The 23,966-nt window shown below is 39.9% G+C and overlaps 1 protein-coding gene across 1 annotated transcript; it reads right to left on the bottom strand.

The window, feature by feature from the left end:
* Window positions 1-5,279: 5,279 nt before the first annotated feature.
* CAV1 (caveolin 1) lies at window positions 5,280-7,653 on the bottom strand (the record flags this gene model as incomplete). The annotated part of the gene is made up of 1 exon (XM_026867989.1): window positions 5,280-7,653. A coding segment is annotated over one exon (384 nt), but the record flags the coding sequence as incomplete, so codon positions are not given.
* Between the last annotated feature and the right edge of the window lie 16,313 nt (window positions 7,654-23,966).

Here is a 23,966-nt window from a genome sequence, read left to right as displayed (position 1 = left end):
ATTCACCAAGATAGTTTCAACTGTAAAAGTTTTAGTCTCTCAGCCAGGAAGGAGTAAACTGAGTAAACTGAGGTTGAAGTGTTTTTGAGAACAGAATGGCTTTCCCCACTCCACTGAAGAGCTGGGCAGTGCTGACTTTAACCTCTCTGTGCTGTATACTGGTATTTGGTCAGACAATTCTGCAATGTGGAGGAGTAAATCTATATTTTTAGTGGCCTTCCTCAAAGGATGCTTGTTAGAGATACACAAAGGAATTTTTTTACCTGTAGAAATGATGCTCCAAAGACACTCAGACCAAAAGATCCAGTCCTGCTAAAATCTGACAAATCCAGCTCCAGCTTTTTGTTCCTAAGCACCTTTGTCTCAAAGGGTTCTTTGGACTGTTTCAGCACCTCAGCATAGATGAAACAGGCAGAATTTTAGCTGCTTCCAAATGTAGTTGAATCATTGTCTAATAGGGAGTAACAACACCTGCTCTTGTTAAGAGAAGACAGCTGAATTGACAGTTGTCTGTAATAGTTGAATGAGAGTCTACACATCATGAAATAAAGAAATAAAATACTGTCCAAGCCAGAAGATTAAAAGTCAGGAGATGACAAAGTATGAACAAGCATCAAAGACACTTGCCTAAACCTACAAGAATGCTCTATTCATATGCTCTATTCAGTTGTCAGTTCCTTATATTGGAATATTTACTGTCCTACAAGGAATCTAGACTACAACAGAGGATTTCTGTTGGTGAGATAGAGCATATCTATAAAATGAGTAGTCTGGCAAGGCAGCATATGCTTATTGCAGGGAACACAGGCTAAGCATTGCCTGCGAGCACATTTGGGCTGAGCTTTGGGATTGCATGCAGAGAGTTTTCATGCACAAGTTTTGACTGCTGCTGGCAGTGCAGGGTGATTCCCCAGCCTGCTTCCCAGTGTGATCCTCCAGGATGGGAAGCAGCTTCAAGGCCTGGATATCTGCCCAGGCAGGCCCCTGTTGTGTGAATCTGGTCCTACATACCACATTCAAGGTAAGTTCTGAGCTGACTTGTCAGTGCATTTAAATCTAGCTCTGTCTGACCATACCTATGGTCATTCCCCTCCAAGGGAAGTCACACTTAAGTAGGAATCTACACATCTTGGTGATATATTAATGCCTTGGTTATTGCTGTCTCTACTGGTGCCTATCTCAGCTCAGATTTTCTCTCCTGTATGATTCTCTTTTGGTTTGGAATTTAACTGCAAAATGTTACAGGTAGGAAATGAAGAAAAGTATGAAGAGTCATCACTCTCCTGTTTACCTTTCAAAAGTCTCCACTTATCACTTCCAGATGGAAATGTGCCTGCTCTGCAGAACTTCTCATTCCTACAGTATGAAAAGCAGACCCCTGAGATTCTCTCACCCCCTTGTTCTCTCTATAGAATATATCCGATCCTTTTGATGATGTTCTTAATTTTTTTTTTTTTTCTCTTATCGCCAACTAGTTAATTTCCATGTCACCTTTTTACTTGGGATTTTCTGCCAGTAGGATTTCTGACAACATGTATGTCTGACAAGCTACATCTGGAGCTCTGGTAGCTGGAGAGAGGCAGGCTGAATGTTTTGATGAGTAATAGTCACAGGTGAATGACTATATTCTGATAATTGCCAAAAAGTTACAGAGCTACAGATCCCTTGATCTATTAAGGTTCCTTTGAGCAGATTCTCTGTTGTAAAGCATTTTGTAGCTCACAATAACTATCCAGGAAAAGATTATCAGTGCCTGAATGCACTGTAGGGGTACTCCATATCCTGGATGAAGGTTCAGAGATATGATGAACTGACAAGGTTGCAGCTATGATAGCCTTAGATTTAAATTAATCCCTGGGCACCAAAACAACACTTGAGAGCTGATGTCAATCTGCAGAAAACAGAACAACCTTCAGCCTATGTCTCTAGTGTTTCAAGCTGGAAAACAGAATTATCTGTAAAAGTGCTAGAACTGGAGACCATAATGCCTTTATTCCCCTCTACACTGACAACTGGAAGATAAATCTGGAATCTGAAGACTTTAGACCAATGATGGTGTCATGAAGCTCAGGCAGTGCCTTTAAGGTGACCTGGCACCTATTGGAAACCATCATGCCATTATCAGGGGTCTATGGTTAGTTCCTGCACAACACACAAGGAGAATTTGCACACAAGGAGAGCCTTATATTCTACTCTCAGGAGACCCCACCTGGTGTACTATGTTCAACTCTGGGGCCACGAAGATGATCAGCGGACTGGAGCAGCTCCCTTATGAGGACAGGCTGAGGGAGTTGGGGTTGTTTGGCCTAGAGAAGAGAAGGCTCTGGGGAGACCTTATAGCAGCCTTCCAGTACTTAAAGGGGGCTACAGGAAAGGTGGGAAGGGACTTTTTAAGTGGCAGTGTAGTGATAGGATGAGGAGTAACGTTTTTAAACTGAAAGAAGGTAGATTTAGCATTGTTTACTGTCAGGGTAGTGAGGCACTGGAACAGGTTGCCCAGAGGGGTTGTGGCTGCCCCCTCCCTGGCAGTGTTCAAGGCCAGGCTGGACGGGGCTTTGAGCAACCTGGTCTAGTGGAAGGTGTCCGTGCCCATGGTAGGGGGGTTGGAACTTTAAGGATCTTTAAGATCCCTTCCAACCCAAACCATTCTCTGATTCTCTGAATTGATCTTATAAAAATTGGATCCATAGTAGTCAGCATACTGAGTGGTGAGCAGCTTAAGTTTTCACCAGGGAGGGCAGTGAGAGTAGTTTAAGTTTCCTCTGTCTTAGGGAGTGAGATGCTAGACTGCAAGCCTCAGAGAGGCATCATTTCCCAGGTCTTGTTAGTGATCCCTGAGAATACCTATCATCTCCAGTTCCTGCAGGAGAAGGTGTCAGCTAGAGGAACATCTCATTTGTACATCCCAACTGTGCATAGGTGTGACCTCAGCACCCCTACGGTGAATTTTACTGACAATTATGTGCTGAGGAAATTCAAGTGTCTGAAGGTGAAGGGTTATGTAAATTCAGGTTCTCAGAACAAAACCAAATTACTTACTAGCATTGAGCCTAGGGCCTTTTTTGGATTGTGTCTTTAATCAACACTTGACTATGAGAGAGCACACAGGCTTGTCTAATCTCTTTCTGCCAACTTTTACTGTCCTTAATAAAACCAGTTACAAATCTAGTGAGAATACTGTGCGTTTACATATGGTCATAGTTAATAATGTACAACATTTTACCGCTCTGCCTTCAGAAGGCCATAATAGAGAAAAGCATCTTGAAGACAGGATGTGCTAGTTGTACTATACAATTGAAATTTCAATTAAAAGTTCTACAGAAGAAAGCAAGATAGAAATAACATAACCTGTATCACATGGCGTCCCAGTGTCAGATAACATGAAGTGAAAAAGTCAAGGCTTGTGAGACATAAAGGAAGATAACAAGTGTTCTAGCTCACCAAAAACTTTTATTCTGTGCCTCTTTCCCCCTTCTCAGGAGATGAGGAAAAAAAGGAGGAGGATGCAGAAGATACACAAGGAAATGAAAGCAAACAAGTGAACAGAGAATTGTAGTTTTATGTAAGAGAGGGTCAAAAGGTAGCTTGGGTGCAGCTATGGAAATTCTTAAATCCTTAATAAAAGCCTATGATTTGTCATTATATCTTGTTGTAACTTCACTCCAATATATTTAAAAAAAAAAACTATTTATTTTGTTCTTAAACAATCAAATTCAGAAGGATCAACCACACAACCAAGCAGTTCACACTCATTTCTCATAACCTAGGTGCTCCAGCTGGTTTTAATCAGTGTCCAACTCCCCCATACCTTGTCTTAGAGCAGTCAAAGGACAACAATTCAAGCTATGTGGCACAGTTTAAGAACTGGTGACCCAGAGGATGAGAGTGACCAACAACAGCCAATAAAGTTTTCTGGTAGGAGGAAAAGGTGGTGTTGAGCCCACCTAAGCACACAGGTCCTGAGGCATCTTATGACACTGATGTTCATATCTAGCAGTGTAAGACTGTCTGCACTACATTTACAACCATGATAGGAGATAGCTTGATGCCATTGTCTAACAGCTAATATCTAGTCATCTCGTAGACAAACCTGAATCTTGCTATGGGGTATATCCTGGCTGTGATATTGGTTGTGTTATTACATTGAGAGACTGGCAAGAGCATGAGTTTGAGATTCACCCACTGCACAGCCCTGTAGCCACTGCCCAGCAAAATGCCAAGCACAGTGCAATCATAGGGTGAATCTGCACATCTCTCCCATAAAGAGTCTTGGAGACATGACATTATAAATGGTTAAGATGAATAGATGTGTCTGTCCTGAATCTATCAGGCTCTCTGCAAAAGCAGGATGTTTTTGAATACCGGAAGGCTCATTTGCTTTACTTCCACATTACAACCTCCCTTTTACCTTTTAAAATATTTTAAATATTCTCATGTAGTTGAATTCAACTTACTATTTTCTACTACTGGACTATTAACTCCCTTTAAATACACCATTCTGCTATTGCAAAAGATATGACAGACTACAGTAAGCTGGTATCTGCCATTTAAACATAAAATTATGGTTAATAGATTTGTACGTCAAAATGTAATAGCCGGTTTTGTTGGACTTTTGTGTACTAGTTCAGTGGTGTGACAGGTATTGTGCAATAACCCCATAGAAAAGAACTGTCCTGTCACAAGTTGGGTCTATACATGGCTGGATAAAAGCTGTCATTCCCCTATTTCCATACATTAAATGCTTAGGCTAATGACCTTTTATTGGGAACAATCCTGTTTCCACTGGACTGAAAAAGAAAGCTTTAAACAACTTTAACTGAAGAGCTATCATCAGGACAATCTAGGACTGAATTTTTGATGGCCAAAGTCTTTTTGTAAAATGAACTGTAAGCAACTCATCATATTATGCTATCATTCTCTTTACTGGATATTAAAATTGTCTACAAATAAATGACATTATCCCATGTAGGGAAACTGAGGAACACCAAGCATTTAAACAAGCCTAGGATCCCTATTCAGTGATGTATTCCTTAGTCCTACTGCTTACTTATTTAGCAGCAGAAAATATTTACTTAGGGAAAAAGTGTCAGTTTTTTTGTTAGGAATAACCTTCCTGAGTCAGATCCTGAACCACAAATTGATACCATTTTGCACACTCTTTCTTGAGGAACAAATGACATCACTTTGTTTCTTTATCAAGAAATATTGGGGAGAAAAGCCTAATAACATAAGATTTGTTCACATTAGTTTCAAGGGAAAAGAAGTCAGACAGGAGCTATCATTAAACATCTTTTTATTGTATTCTTTAATGTACATGCAAAATTTTTAAAAAAAGTGTCGGTTATATCTGTAAGCATATAACAACAATGTAAATGTCTTGGATCAGCAATGTATTTTGGCTTAGGGACTAGTAACTAAGTGAACAGACATCTTTCAGGATATACAGTTCATATAGTAAATCAATAAAGTTTTCATCAGAGTGATTTTCTTCATCAAAAGATAAAATATTTCTTGTTTATAATCTCGCTTGTTTTTAATACTGAAAAAATCTATAATAGTACACTCTTCATTATGTACATAGAAAAACATAAAACTATATCCATACCAGTGTCTGTTTTAAATGCAAAAAATAGTAGTTAATAGCTTTGTAATTTTTTTTGTGCACCCTTTCCCCTCCCCCCACCCCCATTAAAAAATGCAGCATTTCCTAAAGTTTTCAATGCTTTGGCAGAAATTGAACTGAAGGCACTCCTGTGTTAGGTAAAGCAATATGTGAAATATCAGCGCTAAATAAAAAAAGTTGTAGGTGTACCAGACAGCTCCATGCTCAGCCTAAGGGCCAAATCTTGCACTCTCCAAGGTCAAGAATTGGTTTGTTGGAGATCCCAACTGCAGCAGGCATAGGCCCTAGCTTGGTTTACAATAAAGCTGATTAGCCTCACAATTATTTTTACAAATGCTTCATGCAAACTGTTTGAGGAGGCAGAGAACATCTCTGAACACAGTACTGTCATGAGGGCAAAAAGCTCTTGAAGGTCACAGCATCAGAACGTGTTGCAAAGGCTTTGCTTTCTAGGCCTTGCACTTTGCAACACGGTAGTTTCAAACAACACCCTCTGTTTAAGACTTCCTGATGTTGCAGCTCAGCTAAAAATGAACAAATCAACCCACAAATATGAAGTTTCTAAACCATCTCTTGTGATGGATTAGTTCAGACTCAGCAAAGCATCTTGAAAATAATTTGTGTGCTAGTGGCACGCTAACTTCTGCTGATAGGGAAGTTTTGAAAGCTGATAGAAAAGTTTCTCTCAGGGGCAGCTCCTCCTCGGCCTCCTGTGGCTTGTGTTCGGCACACTTTCATTTTTCTTGCAATTCAGGGTTATCTCTGGCATACCTGCGATATGTATTTATATGAGTCCTTTGCAAAAAAAAGAAAAAGCCTGTGAGGTAAGCACTGAAATGCTCACTAAGGGATGTGTCATAAGTCACAGCTGAGAAAACATTTCCATAATGATCAGTTTTAGTTCTCAACTGCACTTCGCTTCTGCAATCCTAGCAAAGGCTGAGAAACAACTGGATGCATACTTCCAAGAGAGAATGAGACAGAAAGGCACTGACTAAAGCTTTTTATGCACATGAAAAGCTTTCACATGTCAATGTCTCCAACCTGGTAAAGTGTTAGATTGTTGGGACATATATTAGTTCAGTAATTTGTTTACTTAACTAATTTATTCATCGTGCACCATATCTGACCATGACTAAATAGCTGGAGTCAACTGACAATCCAACTGAAAAAGAACATTCTGCTAAAACCTGCCAGCTGGTCACGTTCATTCTGCTGCAATAGCTCTGTGCTCTTTGGCCACAATAAAATGAATGGCTTTATAGTGCTGGAAAGCATTTTTGTCGTTCTTCAGTATCACTGTGGATTTATCTCACAAGGAATGAAGGGTGAGATAAAAAGGCATCCAATAGCACTTCAGTCTCTAAATTGAACAGCTAGCAAAATGACAGCAGCTGGTATGGAAGAATAGCCATTTAAGGTTAGTTTGAAATGCAGACTGAAGGGGAAAAAAAAAAAGCAAGCAGTCCAGTAAGAATAAACAGTAGAAAAAGAAACTGAGCAAGTGATTCTTTGTTTTAGGCCAGTATATCCACCACCAGTTGCTGTATGTTGCTTTGGGAAACATGAAACTGGCACCAAAACACTCCAAACAAGACAAACCCCCCACCCCCTTCCCAGGCTGATGACTCTCCTTGAAATGTCCCTCAAATCTCTTTCCGTACTGTGGCTCGGATGCTGCTGAACATTTTGCCTATGGCCTCAAACAGTGGGTCGCAGAACGTGTGGATGCAGATTGAATAGACACGGCTAATGCACTGGATCTCAATCAGGTAGCTCCTTATGCACGGCACCACTGCCCAGATGTGCAGAAATGACAAAATGGCAAAGTAGATGCCCCAGATGAGAGCCATAGGAATGCCAAAGATTGCTGACAGTAAACGATAAAACCAGTATTTTGTTACAGTGAAGGTGGTAAAACTGGCCTTCCAAATCCCATCAAAGCTGTGCGTTCCCTCTGGCTCAGCAATCACATCTTCAAAATCAATCTGCAGCAAAGAACACAAAGTCAGGTCAGTCAGATGTCCACATCATCAGTCAGATATCCACACCAAGGGTGGATTCCAGAAACACTTTTCCTGGAGAGCAATGGTCCACTGCAACAAAACACCGAAGCACAGAATTCCTACATCCCAACAAGATTCATTCCATTTTAACACATCATTTAAGCCATGAATCTTCGGTAACTTTTTCCAGTGACTATCAAGGCAGCCCAAATGATTAGCTCAAAATTAGACATCTAACTCCTAGATGGAGATGTCTACAAAACTGAACACATTTTCCACATCTCCCTACAGCCCTAAGGGTATGCAGTGCCCTTAAAGTCTACTTAAGGGACAAACCAGGTGAACAGAATTATCATGCTTTTGTTGCCTAACTTCACTGTTTCATATCTTTATGAATGGAATAAATGTGGTTACTACTTTGACTTTTTAGACACCTCAAGCATGTATCAGTAAAACACGTTTTATTTGTCTGACTTTTCCCATCCTTCCATATGTAGAATTGCTGATTTTGACAGTGATGAAACAGTGATATTAGCTGTTTAAATATATAATTTGAAACAGGCATAGATAGTTCTTAACAGACTGATAAATAAAACGCTAGATCTGCAGCAGGTGGAGCTCCTGTACAAAAGGGTTAGGGAGCTCTTTCATCTGATTAAATGTAAGGAGGCTCTTCACATTAGAGCCATTTTGTTCTAGCCTATCCTGTTTATGTGATAACACTCTGTTCATGAAAGACATGGCCAGGCTAAGATATTAATATTTAGAAGGAACACACTCTTCCACATGGTTCATCACAAATTGTTCAAAAAGAATCGTACTCACAAATCATTTAAAAGTCACCTAAGGAAGCAGTGCATGCCAACAGGCATACTTTACTGCTCTCTGTTGAAATACCGAGCTATTCAGGAAGCTTAATTGTCAAAACATTTCTATTAGAAAATTAACAGAATTGCGATGATAGTTCAGTTCAATGTCACACAAACATTTGTTTGATATAACCCACAATACAGGATATTTAATTTACTTAGCACAACCAACTGTATAGGTACTGCATTCAACAGGAAAGAGAAGGTCACAGCATTATTCCTCTGCAAGAAACTAAATGACTGTTTAAATCAGATGAAAAAGAAATTGCATTCCTGGGACTGGATCCCAAAGTGAGAAGATAATGATGCCATAAGTAAAGATTTACAGGAGTAGCGTAAGTATGATATGGCTCATCAGCCTCAAACTCAAGCAGTGGTACCACAGCATGCTGGAAGGAGGTGAGTATACATATACTTAGCACAAATATTGTAGGAAAAAGCTCATGATCACTTCTTTTAATCTAAAATATACATAATAATTTGAAATAACTCCTCCCTCTCCCTGTTGAATCTTCAATCACCTTCAAACACAAGTTACCTACAAAGTGAAAAATACTATAAAACCACTGGACTTTCCAGTTTCTTAAACCAAAAAGATAATTCCAAAGCAAAACTGCATAGTCTAGGTGCAATTTACTCAAATGGCTTGAAAGTCCCTGGGAGGAAGTTTCTGAATTGTTTGTGATATCAAGTATCTTGAATGTCTAACATCAAGCTGGCTTAATTAAAGATATTATTGGGGCTAAACAACACTGTCTGCCAGTGCTTCTCTCTAGACATCACATAATGCAAACTATAAACCTCCACTTCATCTGCTACTATGAACTAGGCTCTAGTGATCTGAAAGTGATCTATGATTCCTTGGGCTGGGAATTCATCATCATCATCACCATCAAACCTAAAGGTAGCATTCAGGTTGAAATTCTGTCTCCACAGAAAATAACAGCAGACTTTGCATTGGTGGAATACCCAAGGAACACACCTCAGTGCTGTGCACTTGTCCGTAAAGGCGTCAGAGCTAGAAGTCTGTCTGGACTTTCTGAAGCTGAACAGAATAATTTTAAACAATATCTACAAAAAGAGGAAAGAAAAAGAGATTTTGGCTCACAGTTCTCTTCTGCAATAGTCCTGTAGGTCTGCAATAACTTCTGTTTCTGTAGGTCATGTGTGTGAATTTTTGGTACAAATCTTAGAAAAGAGTTTCCTTGAAAACAATGTCTGAAGACAGCACAGACAGTACATTACATCCATTGCTGAGTGAAGACAGGAAATTGGAAATTGTTTGGGCTCTGTAATTTCAGTGGGTGCAAGACTGAAGCTCTGGAGGAAATAACCCTAATTCTGAGCAAAGCATCACAGGCAACAATATTCTCTCTACTTTCATTTTGGGATTATTAGATGTAAAAGTTCATGTTTGGGAACTAAACAACTGACAAAATATTATCTTTATGAAGTACATTGGCCTTAAAATAATTACATGAATCAATCATTAAAAGTTATCTTCCATCTAGTTAAAACAAAGCAAGGAACTTTTCTGGATGTATTGTGATCTTTTCACCAAATGAAGCCATCAGATGTCCTTGTATCAGTCACAGGATTTTAGGACTGCATGATGAAAGAATGAAGAAAAAGTTGTAGATGTATACATGGAGAAGTCAGAATTATCTACTCATGGTGGCATCTAACTGTCTTATATCTATTCCTGTTACCCCCGCCAAAAGCTGATTTCAAGACCTGTATATTGTTCATTGAAATCAATCCCATTCTACTGAGTACACATGCTGGAAAAATGTATGCCTGAGTTTATGGAGCAAATATATTTTCTTTGTGGAATACACAAACAAGGATTCTTAGAGTATCTGTTTCTGCAGCTATTCAAAAGCAAACTTTTCGTTGTAGCCCATATGCCATGTTATCTCATTTTCAAAGAGAATGGGTGTTCCTGGCTCATCAACATCGTTTGCCTTGAAATCGGGTAATAAAAATTTGCAGATGATGACAAAACCCAAGATGATTACAGCAAAAAAAAAAGTTCCTTTTTTAAGAAGATGCTACTAAATGAAGGCAACATGGTTGAGCATAGCCCTCTTCTTCTGAAACTTCTGGCAATTTATTGCATGCTTCCTTCCAGCTGATGTTGTGATCCTTGGTAAAGCCAGTTTGTGCACACAGGCATACAGCTATTCAGTGTGAGGGCTATTCAGGGTCATGCCTAAAGTCTTTTTATTCAGTTCAGTTTTGGTGGAGTCTATCTTGTATTTTTTCAACTGACTGATAAGGGGAACATTAAATCACAGCAGGAAAGCAAGTTTGCATTGAGCTTCATCAGCCTTTTCATGGTTACATCTTTAATTTAGCTAAGTGGGACCTATTTTTATCAGCAAAGCATATTTTTGGCACACAAAAAGAAACCATAGGTTAATGAGAATTTCATAGAACTTTTAAAATAAGTATTAAGACTGGCCTGTAATTTGATTCCTTTCAAAATAATTCATTATAATCAATATTTGACAGAAAAATGGAAGCCAGTAAACTTAATTAATTTTCAAATCAAATAGTAAACTTTTTGTAATCATGATTCTCAGTAACTAATGTGTTTAGCCTGTTGTGCATTCCAAGATGTACATGGAGATAATCCTGGGGAGCTGACAGAAGAATCATGCCATATAACATTTCCAGATGGACAGCCCTGTCCTCTTTCCAGGAGATGATGCTAATATTAGGACATTTATGATATATCTTTGGCCAGGATTTCCCAGCTCAAGTCATACACAGTTGTCCTAAAAGTACTTAGGAATCAGTTTGTGAGATCACAGAATCCCAGAATCATTGAGGTTGGAAAAGACCCTTGGGATCATTGAGTCCAACCATCAGCCCTACTCTACAAAGTTCTCCCCTACACCATATCCCCCAACATCTCATCCAAACAACCCTTAAACACATCCAGGGATGGTGACTCCACCACCTCCCTGGGCAGCCTATTCCGCTGTCTGACCACTCTTTCTGTGAAAAATTTTTTCCTAATATCCAGTCTGAACCTCCCCTGTTGCAGTTTAAAGCCAATCCCTCTTGTTCTGTCACTAATTCCCTGTGAGAAGAGACCAGCACCAACCTCTCTACAATGTCCTTTCAGGTAGCTGTAGAGAGTGATGAGGTCTCCCCTCAGCCTTCTCCTCCTCAAGCTAAACAGTCCCAGCTCCTTCAATCGCTCCTCATAGGATTTGTTCTCCAGGCCCTTCACCAGCTTCGTTGCCCTCCTCTGCACTCGTTCCAGCATCTCGATATCTCTCTTGTATTCAGGTGCCCAAAACTGGACACAATACTCCAGGTGTGGCCTCACCAGTGCAGAGTACAGGGGGACTGTCACCTCCCTACTCCTGCTGGTCACACTATTTCTAATACAAGCCAGGATGCTGTTGGCTTTAGTGGCCACCTGGGCACACTGATGGCTCCTGTTCAGCTGCTTGTCAATGAGAACCCCCAGAGCCTTCTCTTCCAGACAGCTCCAGCCACACCTCCCCAGGCCTGTAGCCATGCAGGGGGTTGTTGTGGCCCAAGTGCAGGACCTGGTACTTGGCCTTGTTGAAGCTCATCCCGTTAACGTTGGCCCAATGATCCAATCTATCCAAGTCTCTTTGTAAAGCCTCCCTATCTTCATGCAGATCAACACTCCCGCTTGTCTTGGTGTCATCTGCAAACTTACTGATGATACACTCTATATCCTTATCAAGATCATCAATAAAGGTGTTAAACAGAAATGGTGCCAACACCGAGCCCTGAGGAACACCACTTGTGACTGGCCGCCAGCTGGATTTATCTCCATTGACCACCACTCTCTGGGACCGTCCATCCAGCCAGAGCTTGATCCACCAGACCATTCTCTCATCCAGAGTGAATAAGGTGACAATAGTGGTGTATTCATGCCACCAACAGTTGTCAAGAGTTTACTTTCTTGGAGCAATTTCAATAACTCTTGGAATATTTCTACCAATGCACAGAAGCTGAACAGATGGTCCTGTAGGAACCATAGTTGATCTCTCACTACCATATCTTTCCCATTTCTTTATTCCTCAAGTCCCATGTTCCACATTGCTCCAGTTTGAATAAGGAAGTTACCAAACTGAACTAGAGAGTGAAAAGACAGAAAACTGGCCTGGCAACTCTAAAAACTCTCAGCTAAATACAATGTTAAAATGAAGCTGTTATCTTCCTGAAAGCCGTAAGAACGTTATGAAATTACATACGTGTCAAGAGAGTCCAGCTATGACTGGAACGTGAACATCTGCAGTGCTGTCCAAAACCAGACTTACCCACAACAGTGTACAGTTTAAATAGAGATAGGCAAGGAATTGAGGTAATCTGGGCTCTCCTACTTCTCAGCTACTAACATATCTCGTACAGATGCACTGGCTGGGAAATGCTCTATTTATTCACCGTTCAGGCACTACAGATAAGTCCTTACACTGCAGGAATTGAGATATCACCCAGATTCTTCCTGCACTAAACTACTCCCATGAAAGATCCTGTTTTAACTCATAGGGATCAGTCCTCCACAGGCAGCAGGAGGAATAGGTGACTGCGTGCATTTTGCCTTGCTACGGGTTACATTTACATCACTCAGATTACTTGCTCCTCACTCCCTCCTCCTACTGCTCTCCTCTGGTTTTTAATTCAGTAGTACTCAGTGATGGTGAGTGTCATTAGACTGATAATGGGAGTCCAACTGAACTAAGTAAAGTGAAAATAGGACTTGGAGGAGAAAGAGAAGTGGTCAGACATATGATCCTACAGAAGAAAGACACTCTCATTTCTGCAAATGAATCTGACTGGCTTGCAAGGATAAGATACCTTTTTTAGGGTATGGTTCTTGAGGCCACTTTTGCCAAAGCATCATGTGTATGAAGATCTGTGAAGAACTCTGTTTTATCTACATAAAGGCATGCTTAGGTTAGGCACAGGTCTTGTTCGGTAGACTGCATGTTCAGTGTGCAGTTTGTTCCTCCAGAGCTGTCCAGGTGTGCTGTGAAATCACGCTGAATTATTTGCTAAGATAAAGTAAATACAGGCATGTTCACTTGCAACAAAGAGAGAAGTAAAGGAAATTTGTTTTGACCCTCTAAAGGATGCTAATAACTTGCTACAGCCTTCTGTTTCAGCCAAAGCTATTAAACATTATCAACTCCTGTTCCATGCCCACAATACACTTCCTGACTTCAGCTATTCTTTGTTTCCTACTATTCAGTTTGGTAAAGCCAGTTTTTGCATTGCTTGAAGCTTTTGTCTGATTCTGCTATGAGAATTACCACAGCTTCTTTTGCTCTGCATGTGTTTATTAAACTTTTATCAGGAAATTAAGGAACATGCTTTGATTCTAAAAGAGATTTATTTACAAGAAAGGGAAATGGTATGGGAAATGTGTCTTCTTTTTTCAAAGTCTGTTTAAAGAAAAAAACTATTAATTAAAAAAGCTTAGCAGTGTGAAGTTATTGTTTTTTCTTAAAAAAAAGCCCAGCTGACTCAAGAATATATGCCTTATATATATGAAAACAGTTGACCTGTTGACCTTGCCACTTTGGTCCCTATGTATCAAAACCTGTCAGGCTGGAAAGGTGTGTTAAATGCGAACCTCAAATTGGCTGCTTATCAGCTGTGGTTCTTCTCGAGAGTTTGTTCTTTGAGGCACGTAATATCCATTGCATCATTAAAAAAATTACTGTGCTGGGTCTATCAGAAAAAAATTATTAAGGCCATCAGCATTATGCAGGCTTTGATTTAATCTACATTGCAACTATAATTATTCAAATCTTCATGTGTGGTAGCTGTGTGCTGCTACTTGTGCTCACAGTGTGCAGTTTGCATAGACAGGCACCACCACTGTTTCACTGAGAAGGAACCCAAACAAGTGCTGAGGATGCCTACATTTTTGAGTGCTATCAATATCTTTTAGAGCCAGTGAAAGGATGCTCAGATCCTTACTGGATCTCTCCTGACTGATCACTAATATCTCCAATCAGACAAACAAATACGCACACAACCTGAAAAATGTGAACAGTCCTACTGATGTCAATACGCTTAAATGCTCTGCCAGGGCTATAGTCAAGTCTGGATGTATATTTATACAAGACAGAGTCACAAGCTACTTTTCTTTACATTTTTAGCACAGAGTATGTAAATTGTCTTTACTGCTTACTCTGTGCTGTTTTTAAACATTTTTTTTCCTGATACCAAGATTGTAAGTATAATATTGTTTCACCATATTATATTGTATCCCTGGTAAGACTTGAAACAGTCATATTAAAAAAAAAAAAGTAGATATGATATTTTTTTCTGTTGTGATAAATGCAATTCGTAAAAAAAAAAAGAAAGGTGTAAAAGATCACAAAACAACAAGCCATTCTACAGCTTTGAAAGATGACATTCAGGGCAGGTGCAGCACTACTGTGGAGAAGACTGTAGTGTGTGTTCTTAAAAATAAGAAAATGCATGAACATATAAGATCATTATTCGTTTTTGTACTTCCCTGTACTATTTGGAACATAAAAATTGCCAGTTACAGTGTTTGGAGAACAAAGGTATCACAGCAGCAGAAAAAAAAAAAAAGCAATAAGCTCACAACCATTCTGTTAGATCATTTTTATCAGCTAAGCATCTAAATGTTTCCTTGACCCTTTGAAATATCATGTTTCCACATCTGCTGATGCTTGTCTTCCTGATAACTGCCAGTTTATTAGAAAATGATGGAGAATGTATAAAGTTGTTTCTACTGAATCCAAAGGAAAGAGCATGGGAGGTGTTGGGTCTTACAGAGGAGTAGAGCTGCTGTTCTCCCTTCCCTCACCCCCCAGACACCAGGAGCCTGGTTCACCCTTTTAAGAGCACTGTAATCTGTCTGGCAAATATTTATCTGCAGTTATGTAGAAAAGCTGGTACTTTGTTCCTGAAAACACAGAGCTTCATGATGCCTACATGTTCTACTTCCTGACTAATCATTGTTTTCAACAGAAAACATTAGGTGCTGTCAGGTGTCTAATAAAGGCAAAACTCATTCTATTCCAGAGTATTATATGCGCCTCAGGCTATAGCATGGGTGACTACGAAACATAAATGTCCAGCAGTGTTCAGAGATGGGATAAGTTCTATCACAAGAAATCACCTTGACTCTTGGTATGGTGGCAAGCATCTAACAAGGGAACCCCAAGAGTCCCTTCAGGCTGGGGTGCAGCAAGATTAGGCTCTGCCTGTCAACCCTGAACTCTGCCTTCAGAGCACAATGCTCTTCTGTGGACTGGCTGGATCAGTGAGCACAACACTCACTCTTTTGCACAAAAAAAAGAGATACCATGAGTGCAGATGGCTAGGACCAAAGTTTTTATGTAAGGCTAATGACAAAGAAGTAATTCCAAAGTGAGTGAAACCCTAAACAAGAAAGCAGAAATGTTCCACCCCAGTTATTTGTTCAAACTGAGCAATGATTTTGCCTTACATTCCCTGTCTCCCTGTGCCTGCATTCCATAATATGGCAAAGAAAAGTGTTCTGCTGGCAGATCTCAATGGAAATAGTGAATCTTTCTTGAGTACTATAGAGTATGCGAGAAAAGCAAACAATGCTTTAACAAAGATACTCTTGTTGGAAAACAGAATTGAAGGACTACACTCTTCTAGCCAGAGTATAAAACCAGTCTGGTCAGGAGTGACCCCTATTGCACACATAACAAATATTAAAATGGATTATAAAAACTTTTAAACAATGCCATGACTTAGAAAAAGGTTGTGACTGCAAATCACAATTTCACAAACTGAAAAACAATGAAAATAGCCAAAAAATAAAATGCTACTAATTACTGAGAGAACAACCTCCTGCTCCCTGCCCATGCTGAATTACTGATTACATACCAGAAAAGCCCTGATGATGGGCTTTGTTTTATCAGATGGGCAGGCTCATCAAAATCTGCAGAAGTATTCATGAGAAAAATACGACTGATGCCAATGGGTCAGTACTGTAGCAACCAGCCATTTCTCCAGAGATCTCTTCCTGAAGCACTTGCCTGTCTTGTTGCAGAAGCGAAACACTAGCAGCTTCAAGGAGACATCTGCACCCCTCTGAAACACAGCGGAACTTCCTGTGCAGGTGGCGGTATCATGTCAGCCAGTTCCTTGGAAAATACATTGATGTTGCCGGAGTAAGCAGTCAGAAAATAAAGTGGGTATTTTCTTCCCTGGAAACTGGGCTGCTGGGAGGTTATTGCCATTTTCCCAAAGAGAAACTCTTAAGAACTTTCTTCATTTTATTATTTGTTTCATATTCCACAGTTCCTTGTTTGATACAGACATTTTAGCAAAGAGCTCTGATACGTATGTGTATGTACATGCATGTATGTCTGTCCATCTCTATGTTTAAAGAGGTATATTCATCAATATGAACACTAGGGCAAAGTTTTGACTACACTAAAGATAATGGGAATACTTTTACTGACCTAGTGGGGTTTGCAGTTAACCAAAATCCAGAAACATTAATAAAAGAAATTATATTCTATGAACAGATTTTACATTGTGCTTTTATATTTTATTTTATACCTATAAATATAATATATACATAATATCATGTTAGATATAATTATATTATTATATTTATTATATGTATATGTATATTATTATATTGCTCTCAATGCAGGTTTACAGACCTGCTATTAAGGTAATAAACTCCTATTAAGTGAAAATTTTTAGAACTTGCTCTATCTTTATCCTTCCTAAATTTAGGCACTAATGGGAAATGGAAATATAGTGACCTTAGACTCTAGTAGAGCGTGGAGAGAGATGAGTACCTTTGAAGGGTGCTTTAGATCCAGAAACCACTTTTTTCTCTTTATCATTTGTAAAGGGAGTTTAAGCAGAGAAGACTCTTAACTAGGTGTACTACCCACAAACACATTCCTGTTAACTGCTGCAATACTTTTTAGGAAATCTATATACCTTGTTTTATATACCTTGTTTTCACCTTTTCCCTCATTTTTACCTGAATATGCTTATTCCTAACAGTGAGTGTGCAGTGATGCCCAGCTGCCTCTTTGTTCCTTTTAAAAAAAATTGCCTCTGCACTTCTCCTGTTAGAAGATTGTCTTTCTTATGGAAGATCCTCCATTACTGATCCTTAAATAGGAGGTAACTATTTCTTTAGTATTTCATAAAAATCCAGGTATCATTATGTCTACAGTTCTGGTCTTGTCAGAAACTGCACTAGAACAGCAATACATGAAGTTGGACTTCATAAAACAACAGGAGACTTTATGGCTGAGGTCTACAGGAGACATTAACCTTATCTTGAGGGAAAACAGATTTTCTTTCTGTAGCATTTGTTAGAAATCTGAAACGGGGTTTCAAGTTGACAGAGGAAGTGGTACAACCCATTCATGAGACTCCCTTGGTCTTTTTTGGAACTCCGAGTATAAATTGAGCACAGCAGGATTTTGGACAGGGAATGAATGTGATGCTTTCACCTTCAGCTGTGAGAGCATCTTCTCACTTCTTAGCTACAAAGCTGAATTTATCAGTTCCCATTTATTTGAAAATAAAGTATATGGGCCAGAAAAGTATAAGACTATGGACAAGCCCCATCCTCGTACAGCCCCATTAACATCTATAGCACAACTTCTTGACTATCTTGAATACAATTGGGTGCAAGTTTTATCAATGAATGTGCTCATTAGAGTGGGGATAGTGGTACTGAAACTATTTGTCCTTTTGAATGCTGATCTGATGACATATTTTGACAAGAATGGTATTGCATAAAATTCGAAGTTTGTTTTGCAACTATCAAAACACATTTTCATAAGAAGTCTGCCAGAAAAATATAAAGGGACTAACAGAGTTAAACCTGCCTCCCCAGTAAATCAAAAGAAATTAAATGGCATAACTTCTATTTCATCTTCAAAATAACAAATCCTTTTTAGTTGGAGATGGTTTTTATTACTGTTGTTTGTCTGGTAAAGAAAAGAGAGATCATAGTTCTGGATCAGAAAGTAAAAAAAAAATCAATTCCTAACATAGATTTCATCCCACTTTCTGTTTATTACTAGGGTATTTGAGAGCTGTGGGAAATATGAACTTATCTTAGTTTAGAACTATATCTCCAGTTTTCCAGAGATCCTAAGTTTTATGGAATCATCCTAGTTAATTCGTATTTTCTTCTCTCTGTTGCCTAAAATACAACAAAGATCAAATTCTCACTGGGGATCTCATGGGCAGACCACTCTACTATACACGTTTTTCTCTCTTCCCCCAGAGAGTTTTGGATTTCAATAATTTTTTTTTTTTTGGCTTTAGAGATTCATACTCTTTGCAACAGAGGATGGTACATCTATCCATATCGTGCATAAAATTTCTAAAATTAATTCAACTTGTTCTTAAAATTTTCTAACATATAATCTAGGCTCTGTTGAATTTATCCGAAATGAAAATTTTGTCTCCTCTGAATCTGAGATAGTGTCTAATAAATTCTAACAAAAGGAACATCCATGCTGAATCGTTGGCTCTGTCCCCATGGTCATCAAATGAACATTTTCCTGTGGAGTTATGAGTCATGTTCATCATGCTAAGCAAGAAGGCAGTACATAAGGCTTTAATAATACTATGAGTTTAAACGCAAACACATTTTTTTGAGAAAGAAGCTTTAATTAGAACAGATGCCATTATTATCTCTAATCTTATGGACATTCAGAAATTCCATGTCTGGAAACTCCTAATTAATGTGCAAGAAAACTGTTTTTCAGAACTCTAAAACCTCGCTCAGTTCTCGTATAAACTGGCATTCATAATGACTCAAAGTTTTAATCTCTCACTCCTAGACTAGTCTTGGAAAAAATATTTGAAGCAGAATTGTATCATGTAGGTAGCCAAAGTCAAATGTTTGAATATTCTTGCATTTTAACTCTAAAGCCCACAGCTGGACCTTAATATGACACAAAGGTTCAGAACCATTTCATCTAAACGCAGTTTATGTAAAAGTAAGGTGTCATGTCTAAGCTACATATATCATGAATGGAGAGATGATAAAGTGCCTTTTGATAGCACTGCTTGTCCCGTCCTAGGGTTAGGCCTAAACTCTGTGATATGAATCTGCCTCCAGATCCCTCTAACATCCATCACTGCCAACACCAAGACCCCAGATGACAAACTTGGATTCAAACATACCCACACACATTAATATTTATATATTTACATATTTGTCAATTTGAATATATGTTCATACATTTATATTGAAGTACTTAAATATTTATCTGTTTTCTCAGGACTTTTAACAACATCTGAAAACAAAGAAAGGAGGTCTGCATTCATTTCACTTAATTCCTTATTTCAGAAAAAGCACCTGACTGAGCTCTGCTTTTCTCTTGTTTTGCTGTGTTGAAGAGCAGAACTCTGTTCTGCCCAGGCTGAGGCCTGCTGTCACATCAGAGTGACAGCCCTCAAAGCCTTAGCCGACCCATCTGAAAAGAGTGGGGGATGATGCTTGCTTTCCTTCCAGGAGTTTCTCAGGTGTGGAGATGGGAGGTGATCTGCCTAGTCATCTCTCTGTGCATCTTGCATCCTGCTTAGTGCAACAGGGAGGGACCACAACTGTGAAGGATTAAATAAAAATGCAAACTGCTTTTTAAAAAACTTCTCTTTTTATTAGAAAGTGGCAGAAATTGTAAATAGCTTTAAAATGGCTCAGTAATACCTTCTTCCCTAATGCCTACATAAGTGTGCTATGCTATTTGTCAACATCTGACTAAAAATTCCAGATTTTTCTTGCAGTGAGCTGAATTGACTGCATTAGCTTTAAGTGGAAGGCATAAATACATAACTGTTTAAAAATTGGTACAAAAGGTCTGCATCCGTACATCTGTAGCCAAGTACTGGATTTTTTTTTCCAGGGAGAAAAGGACTCATGCAACAAACAGCAGATAGACACCACTTATTTAAAATAAAACAATAACTATGTTCTGGATGGTAGAAAGGCTTTTCTTCCTGGCACACACAAAAACACAGTCCCTTCCTCCTGGCACACCACTGTAGGAAAAAACTGTAAACTGGCTGCAGATGTGACTGCACGTTTGGTCCTCACTAGTCCCAAAGGAGTAGACTTTGCAGGGTTGGCTACAAGGCCCATCCCCATCATAAGCAAGGAGCAAGGGAGTACAGAGAAACGCAAGCTGCTGCAGACCTGGCTCCCTCTTCTGCTTCTTCCAAACTCTTTGTGCAGACTTGACCACAGATACTTTGAGAAACTTAGAAAACTCCAAAGAGCTGGAAGGCTGTAATTTAGCCATACTCTGGAAAACTCAAACATTGTGTTGGAAAACAGGAGGAGTAAAGGCTGAACCACAGGCACCTTCATGTGAGTCCTGGGTCATTGGGGAATGAAGGAGAGAAAAGACAAGATCAGCCTTCTATCCTGTTTGTTGCATCTCATCACACATAAATAAAAACTGTGGGACACAAGTCCAAGAGCAGAATCATCCAGTGAAAGACAGATGAAATAGATACAACTGTGAGGGAAAATAGCTGCATAATCACCAGCATGACCCCCGGGGAGTTCCCAGATGCACAGAGGCTGTTTCTCCCTCGCTAGATTCCCTCCTTGCCTCCTTCATGACTAGCCAACTTCACAAGCCAGTGCCTCAAGGATTGGGACCACTGTTGCACATTCTTCCCCTGTCAAGGTGATGCATGAAGGCAGTCATATGAGGAAGAAACTCCTTCCTTCCCGTTCCCTGCTGAAGGAATTGTAACAGGAAGGAAATTCTGGCGATTTTACTAGATTGTGCTTCCTCCAGCCCAGAGCTGCCAACTCAGCTGTCTGTGGACCTCAGGTTCAGTAAGGCCTCATTTCCATCCCTCTCTGAGCAGAAATCCAGTCATTTACCTCACTCTTCTGGAAGTATCCCAGCACTTAGCTTCCACTTGGTAGCTCATTTGAAGATAAACTGTAAGCAGTAACTACGGTATAAAGCTGCTCCCCATGTCTAGTTTTTATAAAAGATGTTGACTGTGTCTCTCCCTCTTGCCTGAATGCCTACCCTATTGCTGCCTGCACCGTGTATCTGCTGCAGAGGAAGCTGTGCAGATGCTTTGTGTTGCACATCAAGGGAACATGTCTCCTGCTTCTCACAAGCAAGGGTTATTTTTAAAATGTGCTATGGGAAGTATTTGAATGCAGCCAACACTGAGGCCTTTTAGAGAGCTGCTTACAGAGCAGATTCCTCGTTCTCTGTCTAATCATTTCTATTTCATGGCTGACTGATTTGTCCCCAGTTTCCATGCTATTGTGTCTCACAGTCAAGTGGCAAGAAATGCGTTAAATGCTGAGCAAAAAGCAGAAGGTTCTGAATCTAGAAAAATGCATCAACTCTAAAGAAAACTGAGCTAAGCCTGAACCATACTTCTGGCTTTATAACACTCCTGAACATTTTTTTTTCTCTAACTTTCAGCACCTGACTGAGACTGGGGACTCCTTCTGTTATACAACTGTACTTTTTACACTCTGCCTGGATGATTTACAGCTGAAGTAAGAAATGAAAATGCATGACAGAAGGGGATCACAGACTGATGGCTACAGCAGGAACTGAATCTGTGTATCTTCACCCAGTCCAAGACTGTCCCCTAGGTAATGGGTCTGAACTTTACTGCTATGTCTAATAGGCTGAACCTGAAAAGCAGTGTCCAAATAAACTGTGGCAAAATTCCTCTCTCTACTTTTCAGGTTGGACATACTCAGGAAATACTTCTAAAAATCAAAGTAATTCTCATTTATCTTTCTAATAGGACAGAAAAATGTTGCTTTATCATGCCCATATTTTTTACAAATCCTGCTGGTTTTATGACGCAAAATAGATCCTGTCTGGTTAACATCAAATTAATTTTGATACTTTCCTGTGTCTTGATGTGACTATGGGCTCAACTGCTGACACAGAGGCCGTCCTGGTATTCTGGCTGTTTGCTGGTTTTCAGTGAATGTGTTGGTCTACAATTATTTCAAAAGGACAAACTGAAAAGCTTGTTTTTTTCCATTCTTATAATTCTTATTTTCAACTTTCTTTTAGATGATTGGATGCAGCAAACTTTCTTAACCACTGCCCCTGTGGGAAGCAGAAAGGGTAGGATGGGCTTTGCATGCTTCAGTTTCTAAGTCCATTAGGAGTTTTTTTCCATCAGTGGTCTCCCTCTTTTCCCAGCAGAATCTTTCTTTTCCAAGTTAAGTTTGCAGACACCCGGATTCTGACTTGCTTGGGGGCTGTGACTCATCCTCAGAAGGTCTGGTTGCTTTGGGGACTTGTGTTGATGTCCGCAATAAGCCACAATGCAGACTCATCCTTCAGCTCCTGAATTCCCTGTCTATTCAGTTGCTCCTCCATGGGTAGGAGAAAAAAGAATTGCTCTGTCCTTTTTAAAATCAACCATTTTAATGGAAATTTTGTACCATTTGATAATCAGATGATTTTTTTCTAAACAAATAATTTTATGCCTTTTCTTTCCTGATCACAAAGCTGACAATGGCTCTTTAAAGATATAGCCTACTCTGAGGGCTAATTCTTAGTGTTGATCCAGCACAATGGCTAGTCATATTCAGCACCTTCAAACTGCGTTGAAGTCAGTGGAATTTGAGGTTACTTGGAACCTTGCTATACTGTCTGCAATAGCATGAATCATTTTACTGACATACATTCAGGAACCAGAGTCCAAGCTTTTCATTCTCTGGAAACAATGCAACATTTCTCTTTTTGAATAACGGGTCTTCCTGACCAAAAAAATACAGTCAACTGCACACACTTTGACTCTGCTGGACATTAAATAAACTGGTCAGTGGCTCAGTCACCCACTTCGACTGGGCAACTCCTGTTTTTCCTAGCTTCTGACAAGCCCAGATGACAGCATCCTTAATTTTCACATGCATAGTATAAAATTTGTGTGCTAAGAGAAAAAACAGCTCTGCGGTTTTTCTGACCGAAGTGACTTCAAACAAAAATCTCCATTGACCCTTATTTGTCAAAACAGTCAAATTCTGATTTAAAAACCCTAACAGAATAATCGAGACAAGGTCAGAGTTTAGATTTTGCTTAGCTTGTTGCCATTTACCGTTTCTTGAGAGAAAGAAAAACACCGAGGAGAACAAAACAAAACAAGGACACAAATCCAAACGACTGCCCGGACTTCTGATTTCGCACCCACTTGGCTTCGGGAGGACGATCTATTCCCGCAGGCCGTACCCTGCGGCGCAGCCAGCTTGGACCGCGCCGGTTTGGTGCCGCCTCCCTGCCCTGCCTCTGTACGTGCCCGAGGGAAGGAAAATCCCTCTGCCGCTGTTACAGAAGGTCACGGAAGTTTTTTCCCCCGCTCCCCCCGGGTCCCGGGCGGGCCGTCCCGGCTGCGGAGCTGACCTGCCGGCACACGGCTGCAGCAGCCCCGCAGAGCTGCCGCACGCCCCTGCCCCGG

This window comes from Athene cunicularia, assembly GCF_003259725.1.
Source record: "Athene cunicularia isolate RWA chromosome 1 unlocalized genomic scaffold, athCun1 chr1_part2, whole genome shotgun sequence".
In the NCBI taxonomy this organism is placed as follows: domain Eukaryota; kingdom Metazoa; phylum Chordata; class Aves; order Strigiformes; family Strigidae; genus Athene; species Athene cunicularia.
This window is presented reverse-complemented; position numbering and strand designations above follow the sequence as displayed.